Below are 26036 nucleotides of genomic sequence, written 5' to 3'. Positions count from 1 at the left end.
GTTGTTATCTGTCACATCAAATTCTGACTCTATCACCACATTCTCTGGAGCATGACCGATCAATCATTTTGTCATCTTTGAGCTGTCGTATCAGCAGGAAGATCTGGTGTCAGGCATTATTTGCGAAAGGTGAGCCGGCATCAGGTATTATATTGGGAAGGCGAACCGACGTCATATGATTTCATTCTGACTTGTAGATTTCCACCACGTGTCAGGGCATCATTGGGTCGAAGCTGTTTGCGTGGATGGAGGTAACGTGGTTCAATTTGGTGCAGGTACATCGAACCATCGAGTCGATGATGGGTCCAGATGCTACCACGTGTCATCATCCGATGTGGTCTCGATTTGACCACTTTCATCCGAGCCATCGGACACTCCTCTATATAAAGGGGCCGTTGTCAGCCAGGTATCCATTCCTCATTTTATTTTTTCTGATGGGAGGACTCTATTAGAGAGCTTCTCTCGTGCAAAAACATCCCTTGTCATTTTCTTCTTAGTCCTCTTGAATCTTTGATGGTTTCCCGATGGGCGAGATTCCTGTAGGGGATGGTTGGTCAGAGATTCCGGCCAATGACTTCCTATCGAGCTCGAAAGTTCTCTCATTATCGAATCCGACTGTTGGTCGATTTCGAAAGCAGCATCGTGCTTTGGGCCAATGTCAACTTTTTACTCCTGGTGCCAATGGTGGGGTCAACCATCCATTACCGTATATCCCGCATCCCCGTCTCAGCTGCACGATCAAGGTCATCCTCGTCGATGGACGAAAATCTGAAGCCCATCTCTAGCTCCTCTACGATGAGTGTGCAGTCGTCGCCCGAGCTTCGATGAGGAGGGTATGGTTGTCGATTGGGCTCCAATGAGGAGGGTACGATCGTCGATTGGCTCCAATGAGGGTGCGGTCGTCGACCGGGCTTCTACCAGGAGGGTGCGATCGTCGATCGAGTGAGACCCTCTTGGTACCCATACGAGTAGGTCAGGCTGTTGATATGATTGTTCGAGCAATGTGATTGGTCAATCATATTCACAGCTCATCCCTGAGCTAGAAGGTGGAGTTCATCGGAGAAGCCGATCCAAGGTAGGCCTACCAATTCTTCAATGGAACAAAGAACGGCGATGAAGATTAGTCGGTGCTTTTGATTTTTTTTTTGTAAAGAAAGATGTGTAATCAGACTTCGGTCCAATTTTGTAATCTTTCTTTTTTATAATAAAAGTACTTCTTTTTTGAAATGCCTCTGTGTCATCGAATTTGTAGTTTCTGCTTATAGAACAATCTCTGAATATAGATCGTAGATCTGACTATTTCACAGACTTTATAGAATCTGCTAGTCATGTAGTTTTTGATGTATTTAGTAAGGATAATGATGGTAAGTCGCATATCCATCATCCGAAGTTTGATCGAATTTATACGTCGCATTGTCTGATAAACGGTGGTAAATGAAATATCCTTCGACTGACCTGACTATGTCAGTATAATTTCAATCTGACCTTGACCGTCTTGATATTTTGCCTTTCTTAGTTGATACTAAGTCGGCAAATTAGCCAGCTGCTTTAATGAAGAGCTGACTATGAGGGCAGCATAACTTTTGTGGAGAAGATCTGCATCGTCGGCGCTGGCCTCCCTTTGAAGTAGATAGTTCGGTTCTACAGAGGAATCAAAATATAGTCAGTCGTTAGGCCATTGGTCTCTGATTTCTTTGGAAAGTCAGATTCCAAGTTGCAACATCGGTGCTCTGGCCTCCTCAATGAGGACCGACATTTCATTGGAAGATTGGTTTACGATTTTGAAGCCAAATTATATTTCCAAGTGTGTACAAGGATTAATGATAGTACAGTTTCAGATTATCGGTATTCCAAGTTCGGAGAATAGCCAACCCTTCCAAAGTTTCGAGCAAATAAGCACCCAATTTGAGTGTCTCCGATATCTTGTAGGGTCCTTCCCAATTCGGAGATAGCTTTCTTTGATCTAGGAGTTTTGAGATTTCTGCTTTTCTCATAACTAAGTCTCCTGGTCGGAAAACTTTCAATTTGATTTTGGTGTTGTAGTACCGAGCTATCCTCTGTCGGTATGTGGCCATGCGAAGTTGAGCTTCGTGTTGGAGTTCTGATAGGAGATCTAGGTCGGCTCTCCAACACTCGGAGTTGTTCAGTTCATTGTATTGCTCAACTCTTATCGATGGTAGCCCGATCTCAAGTGGGATCATTGCTTCTATCTAATAAGCTAAGTTGAAGGGAGGCTCTCCAGTTGGTATACGGAGAGTCGTCCGATACGCCCATAGGACTGGATACAATTTTTTGACCTAAAAGCCCTTAGCTTCATTCAATCGGATCTTCAACCCATGCAGGATTGTTCGGTTGGTTACCTCAACCTCTCTGTTCGACTTGAATGTCCGACTGACGTAAGCTTATGTGTAATGTGAAACTTCACACAGAATTCTCTGAAGTCCTGATTGTCGAATTATCATCCATTGTCGGTGATGATGGTGTGCGGCAACTTGAATCTGTAGATGATGGATTTCTGGATGAAGTCCTCCATTTTGCACTCAATGATTTGGGTCAGAGGTTCGATCTCCACCCACTTAGTGAAATAGTCGATTGCGACCACTATGAACTTTCTCTGACTGGATGCCGGAGAAAAAAGACCAAGTATATCGATTCTCCATTGAGCAAAAGACCAGGGTGCAATAATTAATGTCAGCTGGCTGGCAGGTTGATGCTGTATGTTGGCATACTTCTAGCATGATTTGCATCTCCAAACCAACTCAACCACATCCTTTTTCATGGTGGGCCAGTAGTAACCTTGTCGCAAGACCTTATAGGCTAAGGACTTGCCCTCAAGTGGTTTCCACAAATTCCTTCATGTAGTTTTCTGAGTGCATAGTCGGCATCCGATGGTCTCAGGCACTTCAGCAAGGAAAGGGAGAATGATCTCTTATAGAGATGACTATTCATCATCACATACTGAAAAGCTGTCCATCAGAACCATTTTGCTTTCACAGGATCCTCGGGGAGGACCCTATCGGATAAATACCAGATGATCGGGTCCATCCAGCTTGGCTCGACTGTCAGCTGCAACACTTTCTCGACTTTATCGATGCTGGGCTGTTCAAGACACTCCACGAATATTCGGCCCAGTGAACTATAAGCAGTCATTGTCGGTCAAAAAAGTGCATCGGCTCGAGCATTCTCAGTCCTGGATATGTGGAAGATCTCAAAGTATCTTAAATTCATCATGAGATTTCTCACCTTCTGAAGGTATTTCACCATGGCTGGATCCCGAGCTTCAAATTCACCTTTGACTTATCCCACAATCAGTTGAGAGTTAGTGAAGACCTTCAGACTATTGATCTCGAGCTCTTTGACTATGTTCAAGCTGACTAGAAGAGCTTCGTACTCAGTTTGATTATTGAAAGCTTTGAAGTTGAATCGGAGAGCGTACTTAGTGACTACCCCTTCTTAGTTGGTGAGTATGAGGCCAGCTCCACTGTGTTGAGCGTTTGATGCCCCGTCGATGTGCAGCACCCAAGTCGACTTAGAGTCGGGCTCAGGAGTCGTAGCCTCCTTCATATCCACATCTTCTGACTTGTCGTCAGCTATTGTGCATTCTGCGATGAAGTCGGCTAGGACTTGCACCTTTATAGACGGTCATGGTCGGTATTGTACGTCGAACTCATCTAGCTTCACTGCCTACTTCGTCATTCGTCCTGATCTATCAGGACGGTGCAGGATCACCTTCAACGACTAATCGATGAGGACCACAATAGTATGCATCTGAAAATACGGGCGAAGCCGTTGTGCCGATATGATCAGAGCGTAGATCATTTTCTTCATTCTTGAGTACTGAATTTCGATATTATGGAGTACTTTACTGGTGTAGTAGATAGATCGATGAATTTGATTTTCGTCTTCTTGAACGAGTACCGAACTAACCATCTCTGTCGAAGTCGCCAAGTAGAGATATAGTATTTCTCTGACCTCTGGCTTTGTGAGCAAAGGTGGAGAAGCCAAGTACTTCTTCAGATCCTCAAAGGCTTGTCAGCATTCATCTGACCAAAAGAAGTCCTTCGCTTACCTCAAAGTCTTGAAGAATGGTAGACACCTCTCAGCCGATCTAGAGATAAATCGGCTGAGTGCGGTGATTTTTTTATTCAATTATTGTACCTCATTCTTCGTGCTCGGATGCTTCATATCGATGATAGCTTTTATTTTTTCAAGATTGGCTTCGATTCCCCATTGCGTAACAAAGAATCCAAGAAATTTCCCTGAGGTCCCCATGAAGGCATATTTTGTCAGATTTAGTCTCATCTGGTATTATCGGAGTGTGTCACAGGCTTCTTCCAAGTCCTGAACATAATCTGATATCTGAGTGCTCTTCACCAGCATGTCATCCACGTATACTTTCATGTTTCGCCCGATCTACGCCTTGAAGATTTTGTTAATAAGCCGCTGATAGGTAGCTTCGATATTTTTTAGACTGAAAGGCATTACCTTGTAGCAGTACAAGCCTTTGTCAGTCATGAAAGCCATGTGCTCTTCATCCTCTGACACCATGCGGATTGGTTATATCCAACAAAGGCATCCATGAAGCTCAAAAGTCGATGATCCGATGTTGCATCTACCAGCTGGTCGATCTTCGACAGCGAAAAGCTGTCTTTCAGACAAGCTTGATGCAGGTCGATGTAGTCGATGTAAATCCTTCATTTTTTATTAGCCTTTTTCACCATTATCACATTGGCGAGCCAGTCGGGATATGTGGCCTCTCTGATGAAGCCTGCCGCAAGTAGCTTGTCGACTTCCTCATCGATGGCTTTTTGTCTCTCTAGAGCAAAGGATCATTTTTTCTGTCTCACCGACCTAGCATTCGGGTTGATGTTGAGTCAGTAAGTTATTATTTTTGAGGGAATGTCGGGCATATCTATGGCCGACCAAGCAAATACGTCGGCATTGGCTCTGAGCAGTTTGATTAGTTATTGACATTCCGAGTCGGATAGTTGTGACCCGATTCAGACCGTCTGCTCGGAGTTTTTTGTTATTGGGATGAAAATTAGCTATTCTGCTGGTTCACCACTTTCCTGATTCTCTCTTTGGTCTAATTTATCGATCGACAGGGAGTCCTCAGATTTATTATTTTGAGCAGAGATTAGGAAGCAGCGTCGGACAAGTTATTGATCTCCGCACATTTCTCCGACCTCATTCTTAATCAAAAATCGGACCAATAAATGGTATATCAAGACTATCGCTCTTAGAGTATTTAGTCTGAGTCTTCCGAGTATGGCGTTGTAGGCCGAGGGTACTCGAACGACCATGAAGGTCATGAAGATGGTGCTTTGCTATGGTTCGATCCCTGCGGTTAAGGAGAGAGTGATTTCTCCTTCCACTGTGATCGCATCTCTGGTAAATCTAACTAATGGCGTCGAGACTCTCCTGAGTCAGTCAGTTAGCAATCACATTGGAAGAAGATCGAGTAAAATAGAACATCGACTGAGCTTCCATTATCAACAAATATTTTTTTTTTACATCATAATTCGCTATTGTTGTCAAAACAACAACAGCGTCATCATGAGAAGTTTGGATTCCCCGAGCATCTTTCTTCGAGAAGGTTATTACATCATGGAGCCGTAGTTGCTTCATCGACTCCTCATCGAAAGTTGCCCTCTGGTCCAGTCGTCCGGAGACTATGTTGATGACTCCCGCAGTTGGCTGGTTATTCATAGCTTTCTCAGTTGGTTGGGGTCATCGATCAGGAGGAGATTGAGCCGACAGATCCCTCCGATATTTTTTGAGGTAGCCTCATCGTATCAGGGCTTCTATTTCATCCCTAAGCTGAATGCATTGTTCAGTGTCATGGCCATAGTCATGGTGAAACCGACAATACTTCCTTCGATCGTGGTTCCTCATTTTCATCGATGGAGGGTGCCGTAGATATTTCGCTCCTTTGATCTCCATGAGAATCGTGCACAAAGAGCAGAAAAAAGGGTATAGGAGTTATACCCATTATACGTCGGCTTCGGACTCCGTTGTCGGGGTGAGGCTCACTTATTGGATGAAGGTCTACTTGATTCGATCGGAGCCCCACTCTTCTTCTGCTTTGTCTTCTAACATTTGCTTTTCGTCTGGCGTCGGTCAAAAACTCCTTCGTCCGTGTGCATGTATTTGTACTCATGCTCCAAGAGTTCAACATACATCCGAAGAAGGGTCTTATCCAGTGAATATGTGAATCAAGACCTCTCAGACCTCTTTTCATGGTCGATATGACCATGTCTTCGTTAAGGTCCCTGACCTCAAGTGTGACCGCGTTGAATCAGGCCACGAAGTCTCGAAGTATTTCGATCTCCCCTTGCTTGATCGAGAAGAGACTATCCGAGGTTCATGGCGGCCTCCGATTGGTGCTGAAGTGGGCCACGAAGGAATGTCTTAGCTGTCCGAAGGAGTTGATGCTTCCCAATCGAAGCTCGGAGTACCAGGCCCGAGCAACTTTCCAAAATATGGCCGGAAAGCCAATGCATAGGAAAGCATCGGTTGCCCCTTGAATCATCATGAGAGCTTTGTAGCTCTCAAGATGGTCAATTGGGTTGGTGGAACCATCGTAGGGTTCCACGTGCGGCATCTTGAACCGAGTTGGGATCGATTCATCCAAGATGAGTCGGGAGAGAGGTTGGATGGTACGAAAATCAAAATCATTCGAAGACTTCTGATCGTCCATCTGGAGCTGGGCGAGTCAGCGGTCGATTTTTTCGATCTTACGCTTGTAATCGTCGAGCCACCGGTGGTGGGAGACTCCAAAGGTTGATCCTCTCGACGAATTAGAGTGAGAGGCAGATAGTGTTGGGTGGTGCGTCGAGAGCACCACGAATACCGCTGCTCGTCCCGCTGAGAGAGCCGAGATGACCGCTCTGGTGAAGGAGACAGAGATCGCCGTGGATGACAGTGGCTGTGCCTGGATGGCACTGAATGTGCCACCAGTTGCTTTGCCGGCGGCTATGGTGGCTAGGTCTACTGCTACTGGAGGCTTCGATCGTCTCTATAAAGATGTTCATTTGCGGCACAATCGCAGCAATCTGGATGTTCGTGGTGATCATGGGTCGCGGAGAACTGGGCCCTGCTATTGGAGGGAAAGGAGGAGCCTCTTTCCGGCAAGAAGAGTGTCTAGCCGATCTGGTTGCTGTTGATCGTTGAGCTTTGATTTTCGTCATTGCAAGTTGTTTTCTCCTCTACCTGACGTGCCAATCTGTTGCGGCCAACTCCCTCGTCGTCTGTCGTCGGGAACGAGCATCTGTAAAATGAAGTCCACACTGACCGGAGTTATCTTCGGTGGAAACCCTCCGATGCTTAAGTCAGAGAGGGAGACTGGGCAATAGTAGTTTGAATGAGAAAGGTTGCAGAGCTCAGCCTAGAAGTGGCTTACCGAAATTGTTGCCTTACCCCCTATTTATAGAGTAGATGGTTGTAACCGTTGGATATGGTCCCACATTTGATATTGTAGAATCATTGAGCGCTAATCTCGTAGTGAATTATTAATTTCTAAGGATTACGTCGTGATATTTGTGGGATAACCATCCTGATATATTTGAATAAGCTGGCCGACTATGCGTCGGGGGTCGACCGTTGGTTAGCAACTCTAAAATACTGACAGTCGAAGTAGTCCATTGTCTGTAGAATCCGAACATCGGTCGCTTACCGACGTTCAGTCGGTGAGGGGTGTTCGGTTGGTCGGTTGAGAGTAATGTCAGCCTGCTTAATCGATATTCGATCGGTAATCACTTTCAGGATCGTCTGTTTGTTCGGTGGGCCAGAGTCGGATGTTGATCGGACTGCGTCGAAGATTGGTCGGTGGACAGAAGCCAGTCGGTTTATCCCAACAGCATGTATGTGCAATAATTCAGCTGATATTCCCAACTAGTAGTTTCCTTTCGACCCTGCATGTTATGCCAGTCTCCATATGCTCCGGTGCAACTTCCTAAAGCCAAAAGGCTACAAATTTAGATGCTTTGTGGTGTTAATTTGATGTCTAAGCTATTGTTTAATGAATCTCCTTATAAATTATCTATACTCTACATAATCTCTACTTGCTGGATAAATTGCTGCAGATTAATATGGTTCCCAGGGAGCTGGTCAGATCTGCTCAGGAAGTCATATGCTTCTTTTCAAGTTGTAATGCTTATTGTCTCAAGATTATCTATTCAGAACACTTATCACAAGATTATGTCTTGGTATTACTCTTCATCGGAAGGGACTGTCTGTACAAACCTTAAACCGGGATGTATCTCTTGAGATCCTTGTTTTTGGTTTTTTTCTGAGTAGGCTCCTATTACCTCGTAGCAACAGGTGCATTTTATGTATTGTAAAACTTTGATATAGGTATATTGCCTCCGGGCCTTCTCCTTATAAAAAAATGTATTGTAAAACTTTGATATAAGTATATTGCCTCTGGGCCTTCTCCTCATAAAAAAAAAAGGATACAAAAATTAAAGAATTTGACACAGTACCCATAAAAACAAGGTTCAACTACTGATCTGTGCCTCAGAATTCGAACAAAGAAAGTATGGGGGTCTGAGATTGCTTCATGGGACCAAAAATATCTTCCGGACAGCTGCTATGAAAAGTGTGAATGCATGCCAATTGCCAAAACTGCATGAACAAGAGGGTCATTGGAATGGGATGCAGCGGACCCTATTGCTGACCTGAATCCTAGTTCGATCCCGCACAGTTGATACTATCCAAGAAGCTCAACAGCGGGTTTATTGAAGATGTTCTAGAACTAGATATACACAAATACCACGTGCATTATTTAGTTTTTTAGAGGAATAAAAGAAAAGCTTATAACATCTGTTGATCTCACTGACATCTAACTACCACTCCTAAATACGTATCAAATATTCCAAATCTTAGAAATATTGATACTGCAACTCAGTTTGCAGCACCACTCTTACTAGGCTTCCTGAAGCCTCCATGAAGGGAAACAGTTTATATGATGACTAGAGGATTTGGTCATACCTGAACTTTTCATGTGATCTGTTATAAAAGGTTGCTGACACCGCTGCTCTGAGGATGATGGCATGGATTGGTTATCGTGGTGCTTAGTAGATGTAACAATTGAAGCATTTAATTTTGGAACACTGCATAAATTTTTGTGACATCCAGACTGGCTTTTCTTGGATGTTGACTCATGGAGCTCGGTAGTAGATTTAGCAGCCGTTTGGTTCTCACTGAACTTCCCTTACCTGCAAACAGCTAGCAGCAGATTGTTACTCTCATAACTAAAAGTTGCAATCAAGAATCCTCAAGACAGCAGGGGCCACAAAAGTTGATAGAGACCTACAGCCACTCAAGTTCTCTTGAAGCTAATGAAGCTAGACAGACAGCAACATAACTTGAGGGGAATATCTAGACGAACCCGTAACATTTATGTTATCTGTTATCCAAGGTAGCAGTTGCTTTGAGGACAATGGTGTTAATTTGTTATCATGGTCCTTAGCAGATTCTATAATCCATTTCATGCTCATTGCAATTTGTTTGCTTGAAGAAAAAGTATATTATGGGTTTGTGACGTTCATAAGTCAGCTGATATTCCCAACTACTAGTTTCCTTTAAACCTTGCATGTTATGCTACTCTCCGTATGCTTTGCGCAACTTTCCAAAGCCAAAAGGCTACAAATCTGGATGCTTTGTGATGTTAATCTGATGTCTAAGCTACTATTTAATGGGTCTCTTTTGCAAATCATCTATACTCTACATAATCTCTACTTGCCGGATAAATTGCTGCAGATTAATGTGGTTCCTGGAGATTTGATCAGATCCGTTCAAAAAGTCATATGCTTCTTCTTAAGTTGCAATGCTTATTGTCTCAAGATCTTATCTACTCGGAACACGTATCACAAGATTATGTCTTTGTATTACTCTTCATCGAGAAGGGATTTTGTCTGTACAAATCTTAATCCAGGATGTATCGCTTGATATCCTAATTTTTGGCTTTTGGGAGTAGGCTGTTGGTCCTGTTACCTAGCAGCAACAGGTGCAACTTATGTATTATAAAACTTTGATATAAGTATATTGCCTTCGGGCCCTTTTCTTATCAAAAAAAAGGCTCTAAAAATTAAAGAATTGGATACAGTATCCAAAAAGAAAAAGGTTCAACTACTGACTCTGTGCCTCAGAATTCGAACAAAGAAACATGGGGGAGTCTGAGATGGCTTCATGGGACCAAAAATATCTTCTAGACAGCTTCCATGAAAAGTGTGAGGGCATGCCAAAACCACATGAACAAGAGGGTAATTGAAATGGGATGCAGCAGACCCTGCTACCGGCCTGAATCCTAGTTCAATCTGGCACAGGTGGCACCTCTCTTCAAGAAGCTCAGGAGGGGGGTCATTTAAGATGCTCTAGAACTAGATATACATAAATACCGAATGCATTATTTAGTTTTTCAAAAGAATAGAAAAAAGCTTATAACATCTATTCATCGCATTGACATCTAACTACCACTCCTAAATATGTATCAAATATTCCAAATCTTATCAATATATACTTTCTCATGTTTTTAATGGTTGTGATGATGGAATGTATGTGATACTATAACTCCGTTTAAAGCACCACTCTTATCAGGCTTCCTAAAGCTTCCATGAAGAGAAACGGTTGGCTAGAGGATTTAGATATACCTGAACTTCTGATGTCATCATTTATAATTGCTGACACTACTGCTCTAAGGATGATGGCATGGATTTGATATCGTGGTGCTTAGCAGATGTAACAGTTAAAGCATTGAATTTTCGAACATTGCACAAATTTTTGTGACATCCAGACTGGCTTTTCTTGGATGTTGACTCATGGAGCTCAGTTGTAGATTTAGCAACGTTTGGTGCTCACTGAACTTCTCTTACCTACAAACAGCTAGCAGCAGATTGTTACTCTCATAGCTAGAAGTTGCAACCGAGAATCCTTAAGACATGCAGCAGGAGCCACTGAAGTTGATAAGGACCTACGGCCACTCAAGTTCTCTGGAAGCCTAAGGAGGCTAGACAGACAACAACATAACTGGAATATCTAGACAAACCTGTATAAATTATGTTATCTGTTATCCAAGGCAGTAGTTGCTTTAAGGACAATGATGTTAATTTGCTATCATGGTCCTTAGCAGATTCAACATGCTCATTGCAATTCGTTTGCCTGAAAAAAAATGGTATATTGCGGGTTTGTGATGCTCATAATTCAGCTGATATTCTCAACTACGAGTTTCCTTTTGACCATGCAGGTTATACCAGTCTCCGTATGCTCTGTGCAACTTCCCAAAGACAAAAGGCTACAATCTGGATGCTTTTGGGTGTTAATATGATGTCTAAGCTACTCTTTAATGGGTCTCTTTATAAATCATCTATAATCTACATAATCTCTACTTGCTAGATAAATTACTGCAGATTAATATGGTTCCTTGGGAGCTGGTCAGATCAGCTCAGAAAGTCATATGCGTCTCCTCAAGTTGCAATGCTTATTGTCTCAAGATCATATCCACCCAGAACACTTATCACAAGATTGTCTTTGTATTACTCTTCATCGGGAAGGGATTATGCCTGTACAAACCTTAATCCAGGATGTATCTCTTTAGATCCTTGTTTTTGATTTTTTGGAAGTAAGCTGCTAGTCCTGTTACCTAGCATCAACAGGTGCAACTTATATATTGTAAAACTTTGATATAAGTATATATATTGCCTTCGGGCCCTCTCCTTATCAAAAAAAAAAAAAACAGGCTACAAAAATTAAAGAATTGGATACAGTATCCAAAAAGAACAAGGTTCAACTACTGACTCTGTGCCTCAGGATTTGATCAAAGAAAGCATGGGGGAGTCTGAGATGGTTTCATGGGACTATAAATATCCTCGAGGCAGCTGCCATGAAAGCGTGAATGCATGCCAAATCCACATGAACAAGAGGGTCATCGGAATAGGATGCAGTGGACCCTGCTGCCGGCCTGAATCCTAGTTTGATCCTGCACAGGTGGCACCTCTCTCCAAGAAGCTCAAGAAGAGGAGGAGGGGGGGGGGGAGGCGGCGTGCAGCCGCCATTGAAGATGTTTTAGAACTAGATATACATAAATACCACATGCATTTTTTAGTTTTTCAAAAGAACAGAAAAAAAGCTTATAACATCTGTTCATCTCACTAACATCTAACTAACACTCCTAAATATATATCAAATATTCCAAATCTTATAAATATATATTTTCTCATGTTTTTAACGGTTGTAATGATGGAATATATGTGATACTGCAACTATGTTTGCAACACCACTCTTACTAGGTTTCCTAAAGCTTCCATGAAGGGAAACAGGTTACATGATGACTAGAGGATTTCGACATACCTGAACTTTTGATGTGATCTGTTATAAAAGGTTGCTGAAACTACTACCTTCGGGATGATGGCATGGATTTGTTATCATGGTGGTTAGCAGATGTAACAGTTGAAGCATTTAATTTTAGAACACTGCACAAATTTTTGTGACGTCCAGACTTGCTTTTCTTAGTTGTTGACTCATGGAGCCCGGTGGTAGATTTAGCAGCCATTTGGTGCTCGCTGAACTTCTCTTACCTCCAAACAGCTAGCAGCAGATTGTTACTCTCATAACTAGAAGTCGTAACTGAGAATCCTCAAGACACTAGGAGCCACTGAAGTTGATGAAGACCTACAACCACTCAAGTTCTCTTGAAGCTTCATTAATGAAGCTAGGCAGACAGCAACATAACTTGAGGGGCAAATCCAGACAAACCTGTAATATTTATGCTATTTGTTATCCAAGGAAGTAGCTGCTTTGAGGACAATGGTGTTAATTTGTTATCATGATCCTTAGCAGATTCACTAAACCATTTCATGCTCATTGCAATATGTTTGCCCAAAAAAAAGGCATATTACGGATTTGGGACACTCATAATTCAGCTGATATTCCCAACTACTAGTTTCCTTTTGACCCTGCATGTTATGCCATATGCTCTGTGCAACTTCCCACAAATTTGGATGCTTTATGGTGTTAATCTGATGTCTAAGCTACTGTTTAATGGTTTTCTTTATAAATCATGTATACTCTACATAATCTCTACTTGCCAGATAAATTGCTGCAGATTAATATGGTCCTTTGGGAGCTGGTCAGACCCGCTCAGAAAGTCATATGCGTCTCCTCAAGCTGCAATGCTTATTGTCTTAAGATCATATCCACCCAGAACACTGATCACTAGATTATGTCTTTGTATTACTCTTCGTCGGGAAGGGATTATGCCTGTACAAACCTTAATCCAGGATGTATCTCTTGAGATCCTTGTTTTTGGTTTTTCGGGAGTAGGCTGCTTGTCCTGTTATCTAGCAGCAACAGTTGGAACTTATGTATTGTAAAATTTTGATATTAAGTATATTGCCTTTGGGCCCTCTCCTTATCCAAAAAATAAAAGGTTACAAAAATTAAAAAAATTGGATATAGTATCCAAAAAGAACAAGGTTCAACTACTGACTCTGGGCCTCAGAATTCGAACAAAGAAAGCAGGGGGGAGTCTGAGATGGCTTCTTAGGACCAAAAATATCTTCCAGACAGCCGCCATGAAAAGTGTAAGTGCATGCCAAAACTACATGAATAAGAGGGGCATTGGAATGGGATGCAGCGAACTTTACTTCTGGTCTGAATCCTAGTTCGATCATGCACAGGTGGCACCTCTCTCCAAGAAGCTCAAGGGAGGGGGGTCATGGAAGATGTTTTACTACTTGATATACATGAATACCACATGCATTATTTAGCTTTTCAAAAGAACAGAAAAAAAGCTTGTAACATCCTTTCATCTCACTGACATCTAGCTACCACTCCAAAATATGTATCAAATATCTCAAAACTTAGAAATATATAGGTTCTTATGTTTTTAATGGCTGTAATGAAGGAATGTATGTAATACTGCAACTTAATTTGTAGCACCACTCTTAGTAGGCTTCCTGAAGCTTCCATGAAGGGAAACAGATTACATGATGACTAGAGGATTTAGACATACCTGAACCGTTGATGTGATCTGTTACAGAAGGTTGCTTATACTGCTGCTCTGAGGATGATGGCATGGATTTGTTATCGTGGTGCTTAGCAGATGTAACAGTTGAAGCATTTAATTTTGTACCACTGCATAAATTTTTGCGATGTCCAGACTAGCTTTTCTTGGATATTGACTCATGGAGCTCAGTAGTAGATTTAGCAACTGATTGGTGCTCACCGAACTTCTCTTACCTGCAAACAGCTCGCACAGATTGTTACTCTCATAACTAGAAGTTGCCATCAAGAATTCTCAAGATAAGAGGAGCCACTGAAGTTGATAAAGACCTACAGCCTCTCAAGTTCTCTTGAAGCTTCATTAATGAAGCTAGACAGACAGCAACATAACTTGAGGGGAATATCTAGACAAACTCGTAACATTTATGTCATCTGTTATCCAAGGCAGCAGCTGCTATGAGGACAATGATGTTAACTTGTTATCATGGTCCTTAGTAGATTCAATAATCCATTTCATGCTCACTTCAATTCGTTTGTCTTGAAAAAAAGAAAAGCATAATCCAGGTTTGTGACACTCATAATTAGAAGTTGCACATGAACAGGATACTTGATACACCAACTGGAGCTGCCTGAACAACAAGGTCATCAAAGGTTGGACTAGCTTTTTGAGCAAATTAAGTGGCAGCAACTAGATGAAATAATAGATCTCAAGTAGTAGATGCCCTCTTATGACAAAACAAACTTATTCGAAATTAGATTAAGTTAGTTTATGTTCCTGGAAATTCATGAAAAAGGAAAAGAAAAACTAAAAACTTAATGAAAAAGTTTTTCAAAAAACTAATTATACTCTTTCAAAATTTATCAATTGTCTAATCAAATAAAAAATAAAGAAATTAAGTTTACCAAGCAGCTTTTGTTACATCAAAAAAAAAAAGAAAAAAAAAAAAACCTCAAAGTCAATCTATTCTATATATATATATGCCCTTCAATTCCTCTTCATTCTAAACTGCCATCATCCTTTTTCTTATGTTATCAAGATCATGATTCATGAATCTACTATACCGTCCAGCTAGGTTAAACTCCGTCTGCAAAATAAATCAATCTTTTTTTGAGAAAAGTCAAAAGGAATCAATGGTTGATGAAATCATTCATGAAATAAGCCTTTTTGGTGGGTATGAGATTAAACTTTCACTTGTAATATTTTCTGCAAGATAGAGCCATTCATCGCAATCATTCGCCGCTAATGTGGCCTCCTGTTCAGTTTGTGATTCAACTCGTAAAATATTTTCCTAAATTTACAACTCATAAAGTATTTTCCTAAATCTACAAGTAAATTTCGATATGGATAGTTTTCTCAATCAAGAAAATATTGACGAAGACATTATGCCCGACCTATCGATATCTTTCCATGACTAATTTTATCTCTTTCCAAATTGTTTTAGAAACCCATCACGTGCGCATTACGATTCGACTCATTCCTTCCAGATCACGTGCATGTCATGTACTACAAAAGGATGAACCGTTGGATCCGAAATAGATGAGGCGGCAGTCATCGGCGGATGCATCGTCCCCTCGGTGCTTTTTTTTTTTTGGCACACCACAGAGGATCCTCTCCCGATTGAAAAAGTGCTCGTGCTGCCACGTTAAGAGATTTTGCTGCCTGATTCACAATGCTCTTCATTATTCTTTTTTTTTTCTTTTTTTCTTTGCATATAAAATAATTAACTTTAACAATAGTATTACATATTAATACTAGTATCATTAATATTTATTATATATTAAACAATAAATTTTAATGGCTGAGCCCTTTGCGTTGAGCTTCTATTTGGATATATACTAGCATATGACTCTCACGATGCGTGGGATGCAACTTTTTTCTTTTCCCAGCTATTCTTCAATCACAATATAGAATGTACATAATAGAATATAATAGATATAAAAGTACAATTATTTTTTAAATATTTTTGATATAAATATTATAATATATTATCATTATATAAATTTTTAAAAATTAAATATATACCCATCAATAAATTAAAATAATATATTATTGTAAATAATAAGATCAAAATCCAACTTATGTATGATAAAAAAAAAATATTCAACAAACATGAATATTCCAGACCACATGAGAAATCTATAAAGTTGCTCCATCTAGCGAATAGGCTTTCTCTAGATATTGTCCTATTATTTCAGAAGGATGATTCTTTTTTACAGATGATTCTTACTTAAGAATACGATGGAATGAGAAATAACTTCTTATTCCCTCACCTACATCTCATTTGAAAATGACTTATAAATTTTATCATAATCATCTCTCATTGATTGCCTCTGGATGCATTTAGAAGATATTTAAATATAATAAAGCAAGGACATTAGGGGTTGTATTTTCACTCTTAAGTAAGATTATGATTATAAATTACATTAAAAATTAACAAAATATCAATATAATCTAATGATTTGGGTAGATTTTGAATAGGATACAGTATTAATAATTTTTTTCATCAATAATGTTATTATTAAAGAAAATTTTTATTTAATATAATTTATAGCCTATTAAGCTTCTGTTAATGAAATTAGATAAAAAACCCATTAAACTAATAAAAAACTCATTAAGATATTAAATAAGAGTCTTATTAAATAAAAAACTATTAATAATGTAATTAATATGATCGTCAAAGAAAAATCTCTATTTTAGCATGTGCACGTGAGTGCCAGTGTGTGTGTGTATATATATATATATATATATATATAATAACAAAATAGATGCATAAGATATGATTTATTTTTAATTTTTTTAAATTATTTTTAAAATATAATATAGAATATAATAAATAAAAAAATTCAATAGCAAATTGTTTGTATATATCAAAAGTCCTCGTATCCTGCATAAGAGGTTTCATGGTATGTTTGCTGCTTCATCATTCACGTTGCGGTTAAGGATTCAGCCATTCAGCCAGCGCCACGTTATCTTGCGGAGTTGAGCAGGGAGCAAGTAAGGAGGTCTACGTTATTTTAATTATTTATTATTTTAAACCGTATAAGAAACGTGATCTATATCATAAAGACCTTGCTGATTCTAGGCACAAAAAGACACGGTCCACTAAACAAACTGGAAGACTGGAAAGCGAAACAGCGATTATTCTGTACCAAAAAAAAAAAAAAAACGATTATTGGCATGTCAAAATCCCTCTCTCTTTCCCCTGTTCGAATATTCCCCCGCTATATTGTGTAAAGACAAATCAACAAACGCAACGGGCTAAGCCCATGAGGCATCACACATATGATGTAGACTGCACCCCCCCCCCCCCCCAACCCACAAAAAAAAAAAAACGCAAAGTCCACAACCCTACTCCATTGTTATCATTCTCCGGCTCCGAGGACATTGGAGAGGATGGGGAAGAGGGGCAAGAAGCTTCTTGCTCCTTTTTTGGCCCTTCTATTCTTCGTCTCCTCGGCGGAGGTCAACGGTGGCTCCCCATTCGTGCGCCAAGAGGGGGACAGAGTGCAACGTTTACCGGGGCAGTCCTTTAACGTGAGCTTCGCTCACTACGCCGGCTATGTGACCGTCAACGAGGACTCTGGGAGGGCTCTCTTCTATTGGTTCTTCGAGGCCGTCGAGGACCCTGTATCCAAGCCACTTGTTCTTTGGCTCAATGGAGGTCTGAACGTTTCTTTCCCCCTTGTCTGTCCTCTTGTTTGGTGGATTTTGTATAGAAATCGTGTTTCAGGGTCCTTAAATCTTAAATTTTATTAAAGATCAGATCTTTCAAATCGGATAAATTTTTACTTGTGATGTTGTTGAGGAAAGACTGGATTTTCATCATGGTTTTATTGCTTTCTTGAAAGTATTGAAAGATTGGACTTTTAGGATCAGAGAAAAATTTCAATGTAATAATTGTAGTCGGGCCAGCTAAGTTTGCTAAGTGATGCTGATCGTAACTTTGTTTTACTCCTTTTTGGGTTGTGATTGTGTTCTTGATTAAAGAAGCTGATCTGTAGGGCCTGGGTGTTCTTCCATTGCTTATGGACTGGCTGAGGAGGTGGGACCTTTTCATGTCAATGCAGATGGCCAGAGCCTTTATCTGAATCCTTATTCTTGGAATCAAGGTAAGGAAAATGGGTCTAATATTCATCCTCATGTAGTTCTTGTTTGGGCATGTTGTGGAGGGATTATGATCATCGTTAGGGGGATAAGGTTTTGTTTCACTATTCACTCATTTTATTGCATTACACATTCAAGGATGATATGATTTCGGCTACTTTCTCTAAAGTTGTTTATTTGATAACGATTCACCAGTTCAGTGATGAGAAGTTTGTTTCCTTTTCTTTTTTTAATGAATCATATAAAGTAATTAATCTTTTGACTCCATCGCTTTAATGTCTTAGACTGTGAAGTAAGAATTCACTTGCCCAGCTAGAACTGCACTTACTCTACCTTAGAGGATTCACTTATTCTCTCACGCTCTGGGGATGAATACTCCCTGGAAACTTGAGAGTGAGAAGATAGTATATGATGTTTACAATCACTAAATGCCTTGCAGTGGCAAATATCCTGTTTCTTGATTCCCCTGTGGGTGTCGGTTTTTCCTACTCAAACAATTCCCAAGATGTGTTGAGCAATGGGGATGAAAGGACTGGTATGCTAATGCTTTCTTCTATCCTTTCCACGCATATTTATCCAGTTTATCTGGTTTCTGTTTGAGATCTTATGTCATCACTTCAATTGATTTTATCTTTTGCAGCAAAGGATTCCTTAATATTTTTAAAGAAGTGGTTCGAGCGATTTCCCCAATATAAGGGACAAGATTTTTATCTAACTGGAGAGAGCTATGCAGGTTGGACAAATTACATAAGCTCCTTCATCTATATTTCTCATCAATGATAAATCCTTTGTTTACCAAAGTTATAGCGACCTCTGATTCTTGTTCTAGGACATTATGTTCCACAGCTGGCTCAAGCAATTATAAGGTCTCAAAAGTTGACAGGGGAAACATCAATTAATCTTAAGGGATACATGGTATGAGTTGAAAGTGGATATTCTATTCTGTGTTTTTCTATGAAAAGATGGCACTAAATTATGAGATCAATGGCAGGTGGGAAATGCCTTGACTGATGATTTCCATGATCATTATGGAGTTTTTCAATTCATGTGGTCTGGTGGTCTGATCTCCGATCAGACATACAAGCTGCTGAATTTTTTCTGTGACTTCCAATCCTTTGTGCATGTGTCATCTGAATGTGAAAAGATTCTTGATGTAGCTTCCAATGAACTGGGAACCATTGATCCATATAGCATCTTGACTCCTTCCTGCCCAGGAACTGTCACTTTCTCAAAGAATAAATTACTAAAAAGATTGCATGTAAGTATGTGAATTCTTCAAGCCACAAGCCATGGATTTTAGACAAGATGATTTCATCTTATTTCTCCATTTTCTGGTTATAGCTTTACATGGATTAGTTTGATGAGATTATTAACAGTACACACTTTATATGGACAGTCATTTGGCCGAGTGGGAGAAAAGTATGACCCCTGCACTGAGAAGCACTCTACCATTTATTTTAACTTGCCTGAGGTTCAGAAGGCACTTCATGTTAATCCAGTGGTAGCACCATCTGAGTGGGAAACCTGCAGGTAAACATTCATGCAGGCTTGTTTAAATTTCATATTCCATCTTATGGTCTATTAAAGGTTAATTGTATACCACTTTTGCTAGTTGAATTGATTCAATGGTGAAAATTAATCAGTGTCATACTTTTCCTTTTGATGATCTTTTCAACTAATGACGAGCTTTTAAGCATTTTATTTCAATCTTCTGGACTGCATCTGCTTTTGCAATTTAATATGCAACAGCAGGCCTTTGTTTGTCCTGCATCTAGAGTTAAATACAACCAATACATTTTTGTTGCTTGACCATATGGCCATATTTTCTGTCACAAAAGGAAATAGTGAAGTGCAAAGCTTCTAGCACGTCTGTCATTTTCATCTCACTTATTGACTGTTCATGCCAGTTATTCTTGCAGAGACACAAACTTCAACTCTTGTACTTGGTTATCTGATATCACCAATCTAAGGTGATACATTATGAGCAATATGTGTGCACATGAAACAAAATTTACAGGGACAGTAGTAGCAGGAGTTCTAGGTGTGGCTTAAGCACAATGTCTTTTCATTAGATTTTGTGGAACGGTGGTGATAAAAAAAATGAGAGTTTTTTTTTTGTATACGGGTATTTTTCATTCCAGATTTTCATCTACACACATTTTTCACTTTGCAGAGGTATATCTTTTTTAACTTTGGTAGCTTCCATCTCTCTTTTGCAGTGACGTTGTCAATGAAAATTGGAAAGACTCCCCAAGGTCCGTTCTACACATCTACCATGAGCTTATCCACTATGGGCTCCGCATTTGGATGTTCAGGTGATTTTTAGCTTGAGATCTTTGTTGAGAAGATCACAATGGGCATGTTCTTACTAACTACAGCTAGGTTTTAGGTGATCAAACATGTATTGAACTTCATACTCAAGGACATTCTTATTCATAGTTTCATGTAGCCAAGATTTGTAATTCTTTTCATTCCTAAGTTTTGGTAGCATATTAATACCATGGTTAGAGTCTACTAAATATTTGTTATTTTTAATATTTATATTATATCTAGTGATATTTCATTCTTATGTATCACAAATTCATGGATGGAGCTATGCAGTTTGTTTCTTAAGTGGATTATCTAGGACCTTCATAGTTGGTTGCTTCATTTTTCATAAATATTCAAATCGAGCCTGTTGATTGCAAAACCAACCAAAGTACTTAGTGATACACTCCTTTTGAGCAATTTTTAACTTATGTGCTAATTACTGAAATTGCTCCTTTGATTTGTCTAGTGGAGACACGGATGCTGTGATTCCAGTCACATCCACACGTTATAATGTTGATTCTCTCAAGCTTCCTACTGTAACTCCATGGCATGCTTGGTATGATGATGGCCAGGTAAATCATTACTGAAAACACTGGGTGTTATGTCTCAAATTAGTGGCGTTTTTTTTTTTCTGATAGATTTTACCTTTGAATTGACTTTTATGCACAGGCATATATCCAAGATTATGTAAGTGTTATGCCGTTTGTTTCATTTAGTTGTCATCACATTAAAGATACCAAAAGGTCATGGTGACTCTAAGGATGCACAAATGGTGCTAGAAGCCTGGTCTTGCTATTCTACATGTCGTAGGATAATCTGTTTAACAAAGATGGACATACATATAAATGTTATGCCTCTTAGATCATTTGGGTACAATCACACTAAAGATACCAAAAGGTCATGGTAACTTTAAGGAAACACGAGTGGTGTTGGAAGCTTTAGTCTTGTTATCCTATATGACGTAGGAAAATCTATTATGTGATAAAGAATTTGGACCTAGGCACGATCATATAATCAACGGGTTGGTTCTCTGCCCACCTCCTTTCTCTTTCTCTATCCTCTATTCCCTCCCCTCAAGCTCGAGGCAGTTCTGGGTGGAATTTAGATTTTATCTACCAGATCAAACATCATGAACTGCTTTGGTGGGGTCTACCCAGTTTTTCAAAAGCAGCTGCAGTATGCTGGCAATCAAGGGACCGCATAGTGCGTATGCAGTATGCGAGCCTCACATGCAGGTGCACATGTAGTTACTTTTGTAGGTAAAGTAAATAATATATCAAGTACAATACAACAGTAATGAAAGTAATTTTTTATGGATGGATAATAGTAATGTTAATAACAATAGCAATAACTACAACATCATCAATCCTTTAGTACTATTAGTATCCATTTTAAGCCCATTTGAAATCAAAATCAAATCTAACTGTCAGCTTGAACCCACCTCACCTACATGAGACCATACAAGAGTGGGTTGTGTATATGGCTGTAGAATGCTAAGTGGGCTCACTTATGCAGCCATACAATACTAAGTAGGCTAGGTATGCAACAATTTAATGCTAAGTGACTGCCTTTTTGGTCCATATGCATTATGACTGCATATAGGTAATGCGGCGCAGTTAAGGGATCGTATATGCATATGTGGTTGCATGTGTGGTAGTATACAGACATTTAAAATGGTCAACTCAAGTCTCATAGCACTAAGTCCAATCATTACTTGATTAGAAGTTCAAAAATAGGCTTGAATCACAAGTCATAGGTCTATATTTTGAGTCCATCTTGAATCAAAGGTTGCTGTGAAGTTGAATACCAGCAAAAGATCCTATTGAACTTGGTGCTAGGGAATGTTGGCCAGCTAGAAAGAACTAATACTTCGAATCGCATGTCATGGATTCCAACACTTGTCGAATACTTAGCAGTTACAAGTTTGATACTTCTGTAAGGTATCCTATTTTTTTCAAAATTAAAAATATATTCTGGATACTTCATGGGTGTTTGCTTTCTTTTTTCATATTAACCTTTTAATGATGAATTGTTAATTTTGTAGTGTGTATATCTATCTATCTATAGATATAATATTTATCAATGCATCCTAGCTGTATCTCATCCTACTTTTTCAAGGTTTGTCGTATTGGTGTATCCGTATTTTATTGTATCCATGTCCATGCTTCATAGTTAACTAGCATTTCCCACAACCTTTTAACAACAATAGCCTAAAAGCTATAAAAAAATGATGTAAGGCAATGGGATCACATGGTAATACTAGATATTCTTGTTAAAAATCATCATGTTTGGATGAATTTTGTTTGATATATTGTCAAACATTTATCTTAGGCTCTTCTTGCTTCACACGTTAAAACCATGTTCTTTGAGAATACCATGGTTCTTATGGGAGATGAACTGAGGCATATATGTAAAGAAATAAGAGGTTCATGTGATGATGGTGAAGCACTTGACTTGTACCTTACTTATGACTTTAGCGAGAATTATACATATTATTTTTATTTTTTTGCGCTAACAAAGTTAGAAAATTTGGCTCTTTTGTGAATTCTTGTTTAATGTTTTGTGTGGATTCAGTTGTGGTTAGATGTTATGGAATTTATGACCACACTATTTTAGTTATAAATAGACATTCAATTACGATGATTTTGGAGAATTATGGACCAATTTATGATCTATTTGCCTCAAGTTTTTCACTTACTTCGAGCATGCAATATCAGTTTCTCACAAAATGCTCATAACCTGGCATTTATCATGATTTTTTCCCCTCTCAACATACAAAGGAACCTTGAGACTTATCCCTGATGTCTTGTTGTTCATTCCTTGCCTCATGTATCTGATTTTTCCTCCATTGGTTTGAGATTTTGCTTGGGACAGGAAATTTCAACCTTTTTCAGTTTTATGCCTAGCAAACTTAGACATTGGTGATTAAAAGAGGCATTGAACAATAGCCAACTAATTTCATTCTGTTTCAGGGAAAAATAATCAAGTCTCTGTGAAACTGTTAGAATAAAATGTGTAAACCTCAAGCTTTTGACCTTTTTTTGAAAAAGAAAAGCTGTCATAATTGAAAGGACAGCAAGATTTCATTACAATATGAGAGCTCTAACATTTTATGCTAATGAAGCTGGCTATTATTTAAGCTGCTTTTGGTTGCTTTACCTATCACTGAAGTTCACAACTTACAAATCAGGTTGGCTACTTTGGTTGTTAAAAAAAAAAAAAAGAGAGAAATAAGGCAGCACTATGCAATTGCTTCCTAGACTTTGATGAGTATTTTTTTTCTTCAAATATTCGTATAAGTTACAGTGTTTTAAGATATCAAGTATTTAATCATAATAGTAGTTGGATACATTAACATTCTTTGAGTGTCTATTGAAGCCACCAAAAAGTTTTGGAATGTGGTGCTACATATTTAGCATTATATAATTCAAGTTTGCTTACAGAAAAAGGAGACCTGGATAACAAGCCTCTGGCAGCTGACACCAGTGAATAAAAAAATTGTTAACTAACAATCTCAAAGTTTATTAATATAGCTTGATATCTGGTACAATTGAGCCTTATCAGACTGATCTGTCATTTATCTTAGTAGGAGCTACAACATATTGATGCCCCATTAATATTGAGTAAGAAACTTCCCATGAAGACAAAATTATGGGCAAAACTGTCACATTGCCATTGTACCTCCAATATCCAATCATCTAATGTGGCTCCTGCATGCCTTTAAATCTTAACATAGGTATATGTATATGCTCATTCGTTTGCAACTTGCGATAAAGGATATAGGCATCCAGAATAGGGGAAGGACACCAGTAAGGTTGTAGCATGATATCTTCTAAATGCTTAAAAAACTAATGGTTCCACATCATGTGTTACTGAAAGTATTGTCATCGAAGTGCATGTGCCTCACAAACTCCAAACTTAGCCCTAGGGCACAAAATGCATTACAGTTTGCAGAATCTTTGCTTGCAATGCTAACTAATTTTCGGAAACAATGAAAGATCACTTCTAACATCATAATGGTGGGCCTAGCTCTTTGTTGGAAAATTACAACTATTTTCGGTCCCTAAAATCTGCAATTAAAGAACTTGATAAGTGTCTGATGCATAACAAATCCTTCAGTATGTTCAATATGAATTCTTGAAGCTGGACATGAATAAAATTTTTTGTGGCCACAATCGTCTTTCATGTATTGAATGTAATATTGCTGGAGTGCCTCTTCATCCTGCAACATCATTTTGATTTCAAGAGAGGTGTCTTGTACGCTGCATCATTTGTGTTCCAGCTTGCATTGCTCCATTTACAAATCCCCTTCAGTTGCTCTCTTGCCAACAACTGTACCCACATCGCAGATGCCATACACATGCCTCCACATCAACCATGCAAACACTTGCTAGTACAATCATGCATTTTTAGATTCGTATTTCTTGCCAATATGCTTTTTTTATTGTTATTTTATTTTACATGCTTGTGTAGACAGAAAATTTTTCTCTCTTCTCTCTCTCTCATTCTATATCTATCTATCTACATACATATATCTCTCTCTATATATATCCATACATACATAAATTCATACATGTTATAGAAACCAAAATGCACGTTGTTTCTTATATTGAAATATACAAAAGGGCTTTCTGGAAAACATGATTTGGTGGATCTAATGGTGCTTCTTATGCTTATTTTCAAACAAGAAGTTCCTATTCTTTTTTAAGAGAAAAAGGCTTCAGTCTGCTTAATGTTTCATATGCTGCCAGCATTATTTCCATCAAGTTGTCCTTTTCTATCCGTATTAGTCTGCATCATTATATGTATATCTGACCCAAGATGAAAAATGTATTATTTTGAAACAGGTTGGTGGATGGACCCAAGTGTATAAAGGGCTTACATTTGTGACTGTGAGGGGAGCTGGTCATGAGGTTCCCTTGCATCGTCCTAAACAAGCTCTTGTTCTTTTCAAGTCATTCTTGTCAGGAAGCCCAATGCCTACATTATCTGAGTTTGTTGACTCTTAAAATCATTTCATTGCTTGGTTGCTCATGGAGAGAGATGTTTGGACCTACATATCCAGTTCAACGAAAGCAACAGAACCATGGGTATATTGCCATTCAATTTAGCATAGCTATTGATTTTTAATTATCTATATATTACACGAAGTTACAGGTTCTATGTTGCTTTCGTGTGTTGCTTGCTAGTTGTCCACAAGCACAATATTTCATTTCTAATCCAAAACAAGGTTACTGATAATGTAAGAGTATACCGATTTGCTCATAAATGATTACGAGTGTTAAACACATGCAATGCACATGAGAAGATAAATAAACTCATTCTCCTGCTTAATGTATTTTTGCTGCCCCCTTAAAAGATGTGAAACTAACCAAGTGTTATTTAACCTCAAACGAGTAAAAAAGGAATGTGAATGGAGTGGGCGAAGAACATTGCACAAGTTAATTTGCCAATGCAGACATATTTCTTGCCCCTAAAAAGAACTAAACAGCCATGTTATGGATGGAAAATTTTACATGCATGAAATAGCAAAAAATGTCCTAGGCAATTCTTGAGGATCTACAGCTCCTTTTTCTGTCTTGTTGGAAATGAATGCTTTTGAGGGGCCAACTGTTATGTA

At 39.0% G+C, this 26036-nt stretch overlaps 1 protein-coding gene and 2 pseudogenes across 1 annotated transcript; 1 reads left to right on the top strand and 2 right to left on the bottom strand.

Moving 5' to 3' along the window:
* Positions 1–8498: 8498 nt before the first annotated feature.
* LOC140857180 (uncharacterized) lies at positions 8499–9719 on the bottom strand (annotated as a pseudogene).
* A 412-nt stretch (positions 9720–10131) lies between these two features.
* On the bottom strand, positions 10132–14287 carry LOC105032326 (uncharacterized; annotated as a pseudogene).
* A 3045-nt stretch (positions 14288–17332) lies between these two features.
* Positions 17333–25685, top strand: LOC105032325 (serine carboxypeptidase II-2). Its single transcript, XM_010906741.3, has 10 exons — positions 17333–17663; positions 18004–18111; positions 18546–18641; positions 18747–18839; positions 18936–19021; positions 19098–19364; positions 19503–19636; positions 20326–20421; positions 20883–20988; positions 25264–25685. Exons 1-10 carry the CDS (start codon positions 17396–17398, stop codon positions 25423–25425), a joined length of 1416 nt encoding a protein of 471 aa, XP_010905043.1. The 5' UTR covers positions 17333–17395; the 3' UTR covers positions 25426–25685.
* The last annotated feature ends 351 nt before the right edge of the window (positions 25686–26036 follow it).

Source organism: Elaeis guineensis, chromosome 1 (genome assembly GCF_000442705.2).
Source record: "Elaeis guineensis isolate ETL-2024a chromosome 1, EG11, whole genome shotgun sequence".
NCBI lineage: Eukaryota > Viridiplantae > Streptophyta > Magnoliopsida > Arecales > Arecaceae > Elaeis > Elaeis guineensis.
This window is presented reverse-complemented; position numbering and strand designations above follow the sequence as displayed.